General features: G+C 28.5%; 1 protein-coding gene and 1 pseudogene across 1 annotated transcript; both read right to left on the minus strand.

The window, feature by feature from the left end:
• Positions 1-1,828: 1,828 nt before the first annotated feature.
• On the minus strand, positions 1,829-3,188 carry LOC108452017 (uncharacterized). Its single transcript, XM_017749746.2, has 2 exons — positions 2,664-3,188; positions 1,829-2,241 (listed from the first exon to the last, which is right to left on the minus strand). Exons 1-2 carry the CDS (start codon positions 2,933-2,935, stop codon positions 2,196-2,198), a joined length of 318 nt encoding a protein of 105 aa, XP_017605235.1. The 5' UTR covers positions 2,936-3,188; the 3' UTR covers positions 1,829-2,195.
• Positions 3,189-4,041: 853 nt separating this feature from the next.
• Positions 4,042-6,920, minus strand: LOC108451503 (cold-responsive protein kinase 1-like; annotated as a pseudogene).
• Between the last annotated feature and the right edge of the window lie 9,817 nt (positions 6,921-16,737).

The following is a 16,737-nucleotide window of genomic DNA, read 5'->3' on the forward strand; positions in this document are numbered from 1 at the left end:
CACAACCTTATTGGTTGCTGGTATGACTAAAAAGGGCGTTGTCTGGTGGTTACTCTTCCTGCTCTCTGACTATTGATGATTGTTATTGGCAGACAGCCCAACAAACCCCGTTCGGTGGAGACGAAAACGTCGACGTTCTGTACCCGGCCTGGAAATTAATGGTTTTGCTGACAGGGACATGGAAATTAGTCGCCATCTCATTGTTTGCTAGCTGTGGTGGCAACCACCTTTCATGCTAATCCTCATTTGCTCCTGGTCCCTAAATCCTTTCCTGCACCCCCCTGTTATTACCCTGACAATTGACATATTATATACATCCACAGGTTTAGTTTCTTGTGTACGTGCATGAAACATGCAATCACTGTTGCCTTTGTGGTCTAAATTGGTTACTGGAACTATCATTCATTATCTAAAATGCTTTTCACTTTTTTATATTTTATTAACTTGTCTTGTCTAAGTCCAGTTTCGCTATTGTTTTCTAATGTTGACTTGCCTCCTTTTCTAACATGGTGTTTTTTTAATATCTTTGGTTTAGATCCCAAACATGACAGCAACCATGTCATTACAGTCCCTTTTTTACCAAGGATGCAGGTCAGCCGCTAATGTTTTTGCCAAATTTCAGTTTACCTTTTTCCACTCAGCCTTCACAGTTCCCATGTTTGTGCAAGTCATGTAACTTTATCAAAATGATTTTGCATTGGGGGCCATATATAACTTTAGTTTCAAGGCTCACTGTGTATAAAATATCAAAAGCCTAGAGATGTTGATTTCCGGGGATTTAGTTGGGGGTGGTGGTTAAACTTTCCATGATTACTTTAGTTGTTGGTTTTGGAGATTTAGATGGGCTGCTAGTGATTGTCACATCATGTTCAAACCATTATGTAACTTGGATTGCCCCAGCAATTTAGGTGTAGCAATTCTGCCAGGTCCTACACATTATATCTAATCGGTATCGGTGTTTGTTCTAATGCATATCTGTATTTTTTTTTTCTTTTCCTTGTAAATTATAACATAGCTCATTCACTCTGCTCAAATTTTTTTAATGTAGTTTGGCATACGTGGTCGCAATCCTCTGCGGAGTAATGCATCTCAAATCTCAATTGATCATCAACGTATGCATAATGACGTCGGCATTCTTTCAGTTTTTGTCCTATATATATATAGGAGAAACCAGAAAGAATATTGTGCAATGCTACTACTCTGTTCTGCTCTGAGTAAGTAGCATTAAAATCAGCTGTTAAGCTTTGCTGGGTAAAGAGAAAAGAAAATTGGATGAAAAATTAGAAAATAGAAAATATAACTTTTTTTTTTCTATGGACGTACTTGATAAGTATGATGAAAAATAGAAGGAAATGTAATTATTTATTTAGTTATTACTTGATAGAGTTGAAAAATAAAAGAAAAAAATTAATATTTTAAAATCTGCATAATTTTAAATTAACATACATATTTATTTAACCTCATCATTCTAATTTGAAAAGATTAATTTTTATACATTAGAATGAATGAACAATGATATTCATCTCTCACTTTTTTTTCTTACCAAGCAAACTAATTTACCTTTTTCTTTCCATTTTTCCACACCCTTCTGTCATATTTTCATTTTTTCGCTCAACCAAACACATCCTTAACTTTTTAATTTTAAACCAAACGCTGTAATGGGTGGGTAAGCAAAGTTAATCCAACAAGAGCAGCATGAAATTGAATGAGAGAAAATATGACAAACACCCTAAACAAATAGTTAACGTAAATTAATCTCGCATTGAATAAGAAAGAAAAAGTCTTAGTACATATAAGTGACTGTTATACATTCCATTAAAACACGTAGTTTAGAAAGAAAGTAATGCTTTTTTCTCTTCTTTTTTTTACTATCAAGATTCAGTCTGATTTGAGCATGCATTCAACAAAAAATAATTAGTATCATGCATCTTGTCATACTATTGCACAACATACAGGAATTTCAAAAGTAATGACATGTTTGAAGAATCATGTCACAAATGTTTTTTTTTTATTCTTTTTTTGTTTCATGCGATTGTGAAAATTCTATCAACGGAATGGGTCAGCAGTACTAGCAGCTACAGGAAAGGCAGAAAATAAAGACAAGAAACAAGAGTTGACCGAAGGTTGTTAGTTTGTACAGTATCTGCATCGGGAACTTTGTGTAGCTGATATGGAAAATGTAATAAGATAGCACCTCAGGTGCAGCAGCAATTGCAGCATTTTCGCACCAACCATTCCAACCTGTATTAATTCCATTACATTACCTGCTGTAACAATCGGACTTCAAAATGGAAAAATTAAGCTACCAAAAGGTAACAACAAACTAGTTTATTTTTCTTCATACATCTTTGTTATTATGATGAAAATCCATCCATAGTCATACAGTAGAGTTTCACTTGAAAGTAAACAAGAACAGTACCAAAGTTTACCCATTTTTACATACAACTTTAGCATTACCAGCCAGTCACTGCTGATTTATTTATTTATTTTACCTTGAATATTATCTTAATCAGTGTGTTGACTGGTTGTTGGGTGCTGGATTTCTGAATCCTAATGCCTATCATTTTAGATTATTGGAGTTGTTATTAAGGTATAAGCTGTGTCAGTCAGTGTAAAAATGCAGGCAGTGAAAAAGCTTAGAAAGGAGAAAAATGACAACTTACAAGTCTTTAAGGCATGAACTTTGATCTTCCAATTCATCGGGGAGTTTCCGGTCAAGTGAAAAAGCTGATGTTACTTGCGCTGGTGTGGACGTCGGGTTATGACGCAAAAGAGGGAGGCTTTCAGTGGAAGCATGGCCGGGAGTAGGCGGTGAGGGAGTTGGGGAAGGTGAAAACAAGTAGTTACTGTTTCCAGGTCCGACACTGATGGGTAGAGGTGGTGATGGGGGAGATGATGGGGGAGATACATAACCATTCATCATCACCTCTTCCATCACACACAAATTAATCACTAAAATCTTTGGCTGTTTCTGCCCTTTCTTTGCTGATGGTTTCTGTCTGGTGATGGGGAAGGGATGGTCTTTTGTTCAAAAGAGATTGGCCGATTTTGCCGGGACTTCTCATTTGAACTTTAGGTACTAGTATATGTGTAAACCTAACGGTCGTGCCTCACCTGTCAGCTGCACTCTGCACACTTCTCTTCACATCCTCCCTATTTATCATATCTACCCTTAAAACTTTCAATTTCCAACAGCGAAAAACACTCCCCGACTTGTATTTAGTTGTTTTTATTAAAATCATAATAATAGTGACCCAAATTTGATATTTTAATTTATTAATTTCAGAAAAAGCTCGAGATTAATACTAATAGACAGCATGATGGGCTTTAACTATGAGCCATAGTTTGGCACAGTCTATTCACGTTTATATAAAGCTTTTATAAATTATAAGATTTTCTTTTTTGGGTGAATATTACACCATTATTTTTTTCTCAATGTATTTGCTTTTCAATGTTAACTTTCTTCCAAAACTATATATATATTTAACTGAGTGGATTGAGTTTGGCCTATGCTACTAGCATATTTTATTTTTGTTCAAGTTTCAGCCCAATTCAAAAAATAGACTTTAAATTATATTTAAAATTGTCGATATTTATAAATGATTAACAAGTCTATTTTAAATCCGCATATATTATTAAATTTTATATTATTTTTAATTTTAATTTATTAATTTTTATTAAGATTAAATTTTATTAATTTTATTTTATATAATTTACATTATATATAAAAATAATACATATATATTCAAAATAGAAAATAGATCAACTTTCAAAATAAAATTAAAAATAGGTAGTTCATATTTTTGCTCAAATCTATTTTCTGAACTTCATATTTTTGTCTAAACTCTCTGTAATTTAAGTGGCCTTCGAGTTTTGATTAGTTAACTCAATCTTTAAACAAGTATATAAAACGCCTATCACATTATAAATTAAAATATATGTATAAATTGTGACAAATATTCAATTAGTGAAAAGAAAATTCCAATTTAAATATAAAAGCACAGATAATTCAACATTTAATTACCACTTTAACAAATTCAACGAGCATGAGAAGTAAAAAGAAAAAAAAGAAATGAAAATGAGAAAAAAAAAACTAAAAACTATGGCTTGAGTGATACAGATAATAAGGACATAGAAATCTGAGAAAATCAACGACCAGAGACCTGGGAGATAGAATTGGTAGCATTAGATGAAGATGTGGAAGTGGATCTATTATCTTGGGGAATAATATTAACCCTTCTGTCGGATTCAATGAAGGCAGGTCGAGTGGGCTGTCTTGGCTCTAAGGAGCTCACTGTTCTAAGCATAGTAACCACCTCTGACATTGTAGGCCTCAAAGAAGCTGATGATTGAGTGCATAAGAATGCTATTTCGATCATTCTTTGCATTTCGTCTGTATCATATTCTTCCGGATCTAAGCTTCTGTCTACTATTTCCATTGCCATATTATCTTGGTACAGTCCCCATGCCTACATGAATATATATATATCACCAAAAAGAAAAAAAAAAACACTTAAGAATTAGCAGTAATATATGTATCAACTCAGGTTAGGAAATTGAAGTACCCGTTTTAGAAGGAACTCAGCAGTAGGATCAAGAGAGGTTTCGTTGTTCTTTAGGCCACTGATGATTTCAAGGACAACCACCCCAAAGCTATATGTATCAACTTTCACTGACAATTGCCCATGGATTGCATATTCTGGTGCTGTATATCCACTGTCCCATCCAACTAATTTCATTATTAACCATATATATGCATGCTAATTACCTAAATTTACCACCCAAACGCCAAAAGCCTAGAAATTTGAGATGGGAAACTTACAAAGTGCCAGCAAATTTGGTGCTAAGATGAGTCTGATCCTCGGGTAAGAGCCTGACCAATCCAAAATCTGCTATCTTAGGCTGAAAATCTCTGTCCAAAAGTATATTGCTAGGTTTGATGTCCCTGTGGATGATACATGCATGAAACTCCTCGTGTAAATAGGCTAGCCCCTTTGCTGTGCCTACTATTATGTCAAATCTCTGTTTCCAGTTCAGAGATCCATGCCCTTGGCCTATTCGACAAAATGAAACGAACATAAATTTGCTTTCAAGATCAATAATTTTACGACAATCAAGATTTAATTTCTGAAAATTATTTACCAAATAAGTGCTTATCAAGGCTGCCATTAGGCATGAACTCATAGACAAGGAGAAGTTCAGGGCCTTTACTACAGCAGCCAACAAGGCGAACCAGATTCCGATGATGAACATTGCTTATAAGCTTCACTTCTGTATCGAATTCTGCTTTTACCTTTTCTGATTTGCTTATGGCTAGTTTCTTCACTGCTACCACCCTTCCATTCTTCAATATACCCTATATTTATATATTAAAATTCCAACCGCCCACAAATTTATCAATTTTCTTTTACAATAATATAAAAGTAATTCCATAATTGTTGAGTAAATTGCAACGTTAAAAATATTCACCTTGTATACTTCACCAAAACCACCTTCTCCTAATTTATTTTGTTGACTAAAATTTGTCGTTGCAAAATTCAATTCTTTGTAAGTGTAAGTCAACGGACCTTGTAATTCAGGTGGGGCCTCTGCATCCTCTGCAATGTTTTTTTTTTTTTTAAATGGGCACATAATTATGATTTTATTTATTTTAACCCACAAATATAGAATTAATATATTATGTCACCTTGAGGAACTGCCATATTGTTTCTTGATTTTCTAACCCAAAACAATAATAAAGTTATAAGCAACAGAAGACCTCCACCTCCAACCAGTCCTCCAATCAGAGCATCCCTTTTAGTTGTATTTCCTGCATAATTCAATTTTTAATATAAATTCAACCTGTCCTCCAATTTGTTAACATGGAAGGAGAAGGAGATATTATTGGATTAAATGTCTGTATATATTTATATTAAATTCAAACCCTTGGAAGAAATAGGCAAGCCATACTAGAAAGGGAGGAGAGGTGCCTTAAAAGGACTTACTGGTTTTCAAGAAGGGTTTCAGGTCAATGGTGTAGTTAGCACCAAAGAAGGGGGAGTCTGAGTATCTTAGGAAACATCCAGTGTCAACTGCCCGACCATCTGAGTCAGGTGGGCATCTTTGAATATTGGCTAAAGCCACTTTCAAGCACTCCATGCACCCTTTCTCGTCGATGGTTTCCATGCATTGCGCCACGCCATAAGCTGTTACATTGCCATTTACACCACCCACTTCCTCCCTGCTGGCAGCAAAGAACGAATCGACCCTTGGCGTCGCCTTTACAAGATCCCCCAATAGCCTTTCCACCGTTGTTCCGAAAACACTCTGTTGTGATGCTGTGCTGCCACCGCAAATTCCGAGGTTTCCAACTTGCGTGCTTTCTTGGTAGAACATGTTGCTCTCGTACCTAGCTCACCAAAATCAACACATAACTTCATCATTATAATCATAAAGATGGTATATATTTTGCTCAAAAAATAAAGATGGTATATATATATATATATAAGTAAAAGAAAGTAAAAATATATATACCTGAGGAAGCAACCGTCGAAGATGACACGAGCACCATTAGCGGCGGAGCAGTTGCGGATTTGTGAGGAAGCAGTACTAAAGCAAGAGATGCAGTCGTTTCGAGACATGTAATTCCTGCACTGCACCATGGCATAAACGGGGTCAGAACCCGTGGCTTCTTGAGCCACTGCGAAATGCATGCCCTTGTCTAACTGCCCTCGGAGCTCCTTTAACGTGGCGTTTAGATTCCTGGAGAAACCGGAGAAGCTGGTGACGTTGAACATGCTGCACCCTTGGTTCAGCAGAACGGTTTGTGGATTTGAGGCACCCATTTCCAGCAGGCACCATATTACTGTCAAGGAAATGCAAATTCGAAGAAGCTCCATATCTCTTTAATCTTTAATACCACCCTCGAGTTTTGTTTTTTCTTGTTTAATGTTGTTGCCAAAACAAGATGAAAGAACGTTTAATGTCTGGTATATATATAGTGGAATTCTGTACAGAATAGTATTATCTGTATGAATAAATAAATCAATTCAAAAGACTTGGAAATATTATACCAGTATACGACAAGGAATTAGGGGGATAAGTCGGGTTAATTACATGAGATGATTGATAGCGGTGGACTTTAGTTAAGTTTGGTGACTTAATTAAAATTTTGAAAGGATTTAATGAAATTTTAAAAATTATAAGTCTAATTTAAACTGAAAAATTTTAGAAACTTAATAAGAATTTTAGAAAATTTTGGAAAATGCTATTTAAATTTTTTAAAAATTTTATAATATCATTTTGGTCGAAACCATAATTTTCACTGCGGGTAGCAATAATTATTTCCTTACTGTTTAATTAAAATTTTAAAATTCTAATAAAATTTTTAGAAAATTCTGGATAAGACTTTTGGCACTGATGAATTTCCGCCCCTGGTTGACAAAGTCTGAATTCTTTCGTTTGGACTTGCACAACTTTGTAAAATTAAACTTTCGTCTAAAGTTCTAATTGAGTGACAGTTGTCACTTCTTAATAACTTTTTGTTTTAATATGTCAAAGCTCTTATACTTTTTGAAATATAAAATTTAGCTTTTATATTTTATTTTTGAGACATTGAGTACCTATATAATTTTTTACTTAAAAATTTGGTTAAATTTAATTTATAAAATGTAAAAAACTTTTTAGCCCTCATGATTTATAATTTTTTATTAATTTGATCAAAACACTTTAAATTGTAAAATATATAACAAATATAAAATTTCCCAAAATTTAAAAAAAAATGTATTATTTACTTCAAAAATAGTAAAGTCACTTCAAGTCTTGAGCTATTCATTTGGTTCATATTATTTAAATTTAATAATTTTTATTTTAAATTAGATTAATTGTATATAAAAATATTTTTATGTAAATTTAATTATAAAGTATATAAAATATTAATATAAAATAATTTTTAAATAACGATATAAATTCTCAATCCATTCAAATTAAACTTAATATAATTTTTTTTTTCAAAATGCACCATATTAAAAGAATTTTATATAAAATGGACACATTTTGGTAAAGTACAAAAGTTACAAAGTTACAAATTAAGTCTTGAAATTTTATACAGTGTATTTTAAACAAAAAATGTAAATATTTAAATTTAATTCACATCAAGTTTGTATAATTATTTAATTCAAATCATTTATATATAAAAATATTTTTTGTTTAAATCAAGACTTAATTTATTTATTTAAAAATATTGTGTTTTTATTTTTAAATTTTTTAACTTTTATACTTTTTAAAGACATTTAATTTTAAAACTTTTTTTGGTAATTGTTTATGTATTTTGAAATAGTGTAAATCAAATTGACAAAAAATTGTAAATTATGAGAATTAAAAGAATTATTTTATTTTTTTATAATAACCTTATCAACAATTCTAATGACAAAATTGACGAAAAGACCAATATTTAATTTGTTATTAGTTCGATTATGCATCATAAAACGTTGATTATGATGTAATTTTTAAAAATGGAGTTTGCGTGTGTGTATTTTTACTTTATTCGCTAAATGCAATTTTCTTAAGGCATTTGCTTTATTTTATTATTATTTTATGTGCTGGTTGTGAAAAAAAAAAATTACGAGTAAAGTTATAATCTTATCATACAAATTCCAACCCTATCATTTCCATTCCCATCTCTTAACATTTTATAAAGAAATTTATAATCTTGTCACGTCATTTACTTATATTAAAAAATTATTCTACATTAAAAATGTCATAAAGCAAAAGTATATGGGTGACACATACTCCTTGTAAATGTGACATGTAGTGAAGATATTTAAAGTTTTAGTTTCTTAATTTAAGATTGTGTGGTTACATTTTATTTTTGATGATGGACACGTTAGAAAATTAATAAAGTTATTCACTTATTTATAAAGATAATTTTTTTCATGCAATTTTATTAAATGAAGTAAATCGATTGTAGATCTATTTCATATATTTTAATTTCTGATGTTATACATTATGTTTCTAATAAAATGAAAAGCATAAGGGTGGATATATAATGACTTGGATTAATTTGTTCGATTTAATGTTACTTCGTTGAGTTTTTATAAAAGATTATTAAAAAATTATTTTTAAATTAAAATTTTCTCTTTGCCATATATAAAACAAAACAAAAAAAACCTAGCAACATTATAACCTCGCTTATAAAATTTTTATTCCGTTTAAAATAATTATATTTTAGAAGCAATCATTTTTAAATGTTTGCTTGATTTCTAAAGGAAAACAAAAGAAGATAAATAAAAGCGCAATTATTTTATTTGTTTATTTGCTTACAATATTATTTACTTATATAAATATTTAAATAAAATTAGTTATACTTTGACAACAAAACTTAAAACTTAACCGAAGCATAATTGTTAGGAAATACCTCCTAACATATATAACTTTAATTATTGTTTATTAAATGAGTTCGAAATATTAGAAGATATTTATTATAATAAAAAAGGGTTGAATTGAAATTTTGATACATTATAGGAGGGTGTGTGTTTCAGAGCTGAAATTATTTCATACGGCTGTCGACATCAAGCACTTTCAAGATTCAACTATTACATTAGCGAGGGCATCGCCGGCTGAAATTTTATAATTAATAATTATTTTATAAAGGAACCTATATTTTTCAACAAACAATTTATGTTCTTCTAAAATCTAAAATTACGGTTGCGGTCCCAACTGTTGTCAAATCTTCTACTTTCAAGCAAATTGACCCGACACTTATGATACTGAGAGTAAAATTTGATTTTTCTTTTTATCCTTTTCATCGAAATACCGTTTGAATTTAAATTCTCTTGAATTTGAATTATCTTGATAATTCAATATTATTGTTTATAAAATAAGTGAATATTAGTTTTTTTAATCGTAGTGAATTTAAACATCACACAAAATGAATTGGCATTTTTAAATTTAAATATAACCCTAAACCAAATATTAAAAAATTAGCATCGGAAGAAAAAATTTATTAAATCCAAACAAATTCTTGAAATCTATAAACTATATAAAAAGTTTATAAAAGGAAGATCAATCTTTTTGTAAGCACGTAGCCAACCACCAGTACTCTTTCCCTTTTGAAAAAGGCGTCCTTTTTAAGGAATTTTTTTTAACTCATTTCATAAACAGTATCATAGAATTTGAGAAAGAAAATAACAAGCAATGGTAATGAAAATAAATTCTATCAATATGATAAAAGTTTCATCTTCAGTATTAATAAAATATTATGTTACATTGGTAATCAATTTTATCACAACTCGAGTAGAACATATTTAAAATTATTGTAAACAATTATCACAATAAAAAATCGACCCCAAATAATTAAGAACTGTGAGCAGATAAAATTAACAAACCGAATTATGAAATAATTTATTATTCTAATAAATTCTTAAAATAGAAATAAATTATCAATTATGTCAAAATCTATTGACTAAATAAATATCTTTTAGTTGCTAATATTGCGATTACATGATACAAATATGATAAAAGAATAATCAAACATAATATATGAACATAACATGAGGCGAATGTTGATGGTAGAAAAAGCAAAATTGTTAAAAGTTATTGAAATATAAAATAATTATCACGTAAAAACATACACCAACATATTATGGAAGACAGAGTGTTAGATACTTACGATATAAATTTCCTTGCTGCTATTTAGTACCCAATGAATCGGCATAGCTAAGTTATTGTTTAATACAAAATTAGTAAAGAAATAGCAGGTCGGGCAATCGTGGAAGAAGCCAGCGCTAACTCATAAAATTGACCGCAACTTTTGAAGAAGACTTTGAATTTTATTAATTTAATGATCCAAAAAGTAGCAGTTTGGAAGATTTGTGATTTGAGATTCCTCATAAAATTAGAACAAAACAGTGCCTACAATTTTTTTTAAAGTAAATTATTTGTACTAACATAATAAAAAGATTGTTGCCATGGCTTAAAGGCACAATCACACTTTAACATTTCAAATATTTAACCAAAATATCAAGTAACAATCCCATCAAATCTAAAAACAAAAAAGTAAAAATATATTTGGAGAATAAAATCTTAAATGTATCAACTGAACTGAAAGTTACTTTAAGTGTTAACCATAATTTAATTTAAAATTATTAAAACAATTATTTTATAAAATAAATTATATTATTATAAAGATATTTTTTTCTATTTTTCTATAAAAATCAATAAAAAATCATACATAGTGAGATAAGCTTAGGATATTATTTTTAAACTTTAAACTTTAGAATTTTATTCAAACTTCATTTAGTCTTTATATAAATGTTGATAAATATATTTTTCATATAATTTTTGGGTCAACCACATCATTGTTGATTAAAATTAAGGGTAAGTTTTTATTTTGGTCACTTAATTAAAAATTTTACAATTTTGTAATTAAATTATCCAAAAGTTTTCATTTAAGTGACTAAGCTATTTATATTAATATTATATAGCTTTCTTTGTTCGCATTGTCTGTACAAATGAAAGTCATCTTTCCCCTTCTATTTTATAGTTCAGTTTTTTTTTTTATAAAATAGTTTTGGACGTCACAAATCTACGAACTACAATTCAAACAGTTTTTTTCTCTAATCTTCGACACTATCATCAGATCAACTTGCATCTAATGTATTTTCTTCTATTCATCGATGGGTACTAATTCATATTTATGATAAATTATCTTCTAGCAGAACTTTTTAAAAAAAGTTAACAACTCGATAACTTAGACGAAAAATTTCAAATAATTTAATTATTAAATTATAAATCTTTTAATTAAGTGACCAAAACAAAAACTTATTCATATTTATGATAAATTATCTTAAATCTTTTCATACATAATAAAAGAAGAATAAAAAGCCAAGTCAGGGTTAAAATTCACTTGTTGTCCACTAGCGTTTGGACATTTTGTGCCAGCTAAATAATTAAGGATGTGATACGTTAAATTATGGTGAATGTGAATTTGTGGATACATATTTATAGCTTAAAATATACGTTATTAAAATAGAAAATATGGATAAGAAAATTGTGAATTTGCCTACATAACGCGTGTCAAATGTTTATTCTTTTAATGGATCTATAACCTCGTTCTAATAAATATATTGAAAAAATTTTAAAAGTCAATTTGCTGTGACTAATTAACATGATCATATATTTATTTTATCTATCCATAAACTAAACATACCATCATCACCCAACTTTATTTATGCAAATAATATCTTCCAAATAATAGAAAACTATAGAGTCAATGCTGGATGGCTGCTATGAGGCCATTATGGAAGGAGACCTCACCCTATATATTTTATTCTTTCTTCTGATAGAATTAAGAACAAAATTACTCAAAAAAACTAAAGTTTATACATTTTGAACATATCTATACATACGATTATTGTAATGACAAATATTTATTTTAGGTAAAAACATAGGCGTAAATGCATTATTAGATACTCAGTATCTACATTATAGTTTTAATAAGATATCATATTTATTTATTTAAAGATGTCAATAATAGCGGTGAACAAAATTGATTTGATTCAAAAATTCATTAAATAGTTTGAATTAATCGAGTTATTTGGATCAACTCAATTAAAATTAAAATTTTCGTTTTAACTCAAATATAAATTACACAATTCAAGTTAAAAGTCAAAATTATTAAGTTAAAAGGTAAAACTACATCGTTTTAATAAATGTTTATCCGTTAAGTTAAAAAGAAAAACCATTATATTGTTTATGTAGTTAAATAATATTATACTTCGTCTACTAGTTAAATAATCAGTTCATGTAAATGCAACATTGAGTATAAATAATAAGATTCATTAATTCGACTCGAAATTTTTTTACTCGATTCGACTTGATTCGAAAAAAATTCAAGTCGAGTTTAATTGCTAAAATAGGATTCATCAACTCGAATAACTCAAAAATTTTTGACTCTATTCAACTCGACTTAATCGAATACTCACCGTTAATTAATGGGATGACATTTGAGGAAGTGGAGGCTTTTACTTGTTTTTTTTTAAGTTATTATTGTTGGAGTTATAAATGAATTGAAATGGATAGATTTCTGTTTAATGGTTAATTTTTTTTCTTGTTTATATATATTCTCTAATTTTTAAAAATTATTTGTGTATTTTTATATGTTTAGATTTAATGAATTAATTCGTGAATATTAAAAAAATGTGTGCATAAACATATAATTAAATATATTTGTGAACAATCAACAAACAAATATATTTTTAGAAAAAAATAAAACATGAATGATAAAATTAATTATATAATAATCTAGTGATAAATAAAATTTAAACAATCAACATTAATTTCATTTATGGTCCTAATTATTGTTGGTCTTTCTACACATGCCCATATAAATGAAGATAAACCCGTGTTTCATTACTTCTTTAAAACTTAATGATTTGTTATTTATTATACAAAATGCAAACAAAATATAATTTATAAAAAAATGAAATCAAAGTTAATTAAATTAGAATTAAATAAAATTTTGTATTATAGATGTTCAACAAATAAATTTCATAAAAGAATGTTAAAAGAAAATTTTCTCTATAATCTTTATATTTTTATTCTATATTTGAGATTTTATGTTATTTACATAATCGATATTGTCGTTTGTTGTATTAAACTCAGCAATTTATTTTATTAATGATAATTATTTTTAGAAAAGGAAATTTGCTAGCTTCCTCAACTTAATTACAATAAGAAGAACAAGATAGAAAATAACATTTTCCCTTTATATCATGTGTAAGATATCCTATTTAGTTTAACTAAATTCAAATTAAAAAAAATTCTAATTCAAAGCTTTAACTTTAAACTCAAAATTATAAATTAGCTTAAATTAGAATTTGAGATTACTTTTCTGTTTAAATTTGATTCGAGATAAAATTATATTACTCAAATTCTTTTGATAAAACTTGATTAATAAATTAGCGTATTTAGTCATATTTTATATTTTATTTCTAGCATGCTTGAACTCTAATTGAAATTTCTCATTTTAATAAAAGAAAAAACTAAAACTTATTCAAATTAAAGATCAGTATACTCGAATTTAACTAATTTGATACTTGAGGTAGTTTAGCTTGAGCTCAATTTTTTCTTTATATATTTAAGTCCAGCTCTTTTCTTCTTCTTCATTTTTTTATCGAAACGTAAGGGCAAGGAAGAATCTAAATAAAATAAGAGAAAATATAAAAAAAAAAAGATTTAATATTAAAAAAGGGTTAAACTTAAGTAAATCAAATGTCAACGATAGTGTCAAAAAAGAAAATGTCAACGAGTGATATATGACATGTTTAGCTTTATATTTAAAACATGTACCATCGGTGTAATCAAGAATGAGATGGCATTGACTGCGAGAAAATAAACAAATATTTATATAAAAATTCCATTAAAATTTGAAAGAGTGTCATAAAAATGTTTATATAATCTCAATCTAAAATTATTTTATAAAGTCATGTAACCTATATTAGTGTAAATAAAAACATTAAATTTCTAGTAGATTGAAGCTTTAAATCTTTATTTTATGTGGTAGAAATATCTAATACAAATATTGAATCAATTTGAATCTTTATTTGTATGGCAAATACTACTATATTATCAAGCCTAACTAATATATTTTTTAAAATTAATCATATATAAAAATATAAATATGTAAAAGTATTTAAATTTATGCTGATATAAATTAATCACTTTATTTAAGAAAAGTCAAAATGGTACCGTAGATATCAACTTTAAATTTTTGACACGTCATGCAATTATGCTATCTCAATCGATTTAACATTTTACATAAGTTATAATCATTATTTAAGTTTGATTGTAAATTTATTTGTATAATATATCACTTTAAAATTTTTAAATAATTTATTAAAAATTAAATAATATATACTTAATATAATTGAAATTATTGATCCCAAAAGATTAAAAGTGTCTCTATTTTTTAATTAAAATTGATCTAAGAGACATAATAAAGACATAAGACATATATATAGGCCCAATGTTTTTTGACCCGAAATATAATAAACCCAGTGTTCTAGGAATATTGTCTTCGAACTGAATGATGAATTGTCGTGTCTGTCAAAGATTCTTTTTTTACCACACACTATACAGCATGGTTTGGTTGGCATCAATCAAGTCCGTCTCTGTCCAAAATGCGAGCAAACAAATTACTTTTGTTAAGACTTAAGACTGCCTTCTGAATATATTTGATGGTTAAATTAAATTTAGCTCCACCTTAGTTATAGTCGTGGATTTTTGGATTTTTTTTTTTTGGTTATAAACTAACAATTTTATTTACCTAGCTAAATTTTTATAAAATAAAACAATTTTATTTACCAAAAAGAGTAACATAATTTGGTAAAAAAAGGTCTCTATCCTGTTTCAGAAAAGGGTATAGCGCAGCCCATCCCGACAAAATCCATGTTCCCTAAACACTAGATTGTATTAGGCATAGGAACTAACAAAAACAAAAATCAAATTTAATTCAAGTTTAGTGGTTTTTTCAATAAATTTTGAGTAATTTGTTAACCAATAATAATATTTTTAGAATTACAAGTTTTACAATATAGATTAATTTTATCCAATTCAAATATTCAGATATACTTTGTGAAATACTATATTAAACTTTTGATTTTTTTATATAATATCTACTTTTTAGTCATAATTTCTTTTGACTTATAAATTAAAACAAACACATGGTTAAATATATTTAAACCTACAAACTTTAATGGCTTTTGATTAATTTATTTTTCTCTTTTATACCTTTAACCCAATTATATGCTTTTAGGTTGAATAACTTTAGTGTGTTTCCTATTTATAAATTATATTTTGATTTTTTTTTCTAAGGGTCTCTAACTAAAATAGTAAAAAATAAATAAAAAGAAACGAAAAAAAAATTAAAATTTGAAAATTTTAAAGAAGTTTGATATTGTTACACCTTCGAAAAAAAAGTTTTGACATTGTTACACATAGGGGCTCCACCATCACTATATTGCTTAAGGCACCGTATCACATCATTGGCACCTTCACATACACTATTCCGCAATAGCTTGCAAGCAACTCTCGATCATGTCCTCGCCTTGCTCTTTAAAAACCTCAACTTCTCCACCTATATCGTATGCCTCTTCGTCCAACAGAGTAAATCATTTCCTACTATCATCACGCCACTTCCTTGTATCAGCAAGTATTTATTTTGGTTCTATATTATACATAAGTTTTCAGTTTGTTACCCTAACAAGTTATTTGTTATACTTTCATTTCATCTCAAAAGTTTACATTGCAAAAAATTGCGGTATGACATGGAAAACCAATCAAACCTTGGCATGTGGACAACTTTGCGACGCTCTTATTTTTCCACATCGATTTTTGAGTCTATTTTCTTAAAAGAAAAACTAAATAATAAAAATATCAAAGGCTTGAATTTACGAATGTCGGAGGGGTGAGCAAGTAGAAAATATCATTAATTCCGTTAACATATTTAATAGCTTTAAAAGAGATGACTATCCTCCTCCTTTGCCTTTTTGAAGTTTTTCCGACGGTAAAACAAGGATAACTAAATAAAATTAATAAGATTAACAGGGAGACCAACAGGACATGACTCACGCATCAATTCCCTGAGAAGCACACACACCACTGCAATACAGACCAGAAAATACAAAGGAAGAAAGACACCCGCAGCTCTAGAAAGAAACTGCAGGCTGAAACTATTCTTGCATTGCATTACGTGGATTT

The sequence above is a fragment of the Gossypium arboreum genome, chromosome 5, assembly GCF_025698485.1.
Source record: "Gossypium arboreum isolate Shixiya-1 chromosome 5, ASM2569848v2, whole genome shotgun sequence".
NCBI classification, from domain to species: domain Eukaryota; kingdom Viridiplantae; phylum Streptophyta; class Magnoliopsida; order Malvales; family Malvaceae; genus Gossypium; species Gossypium arboreum.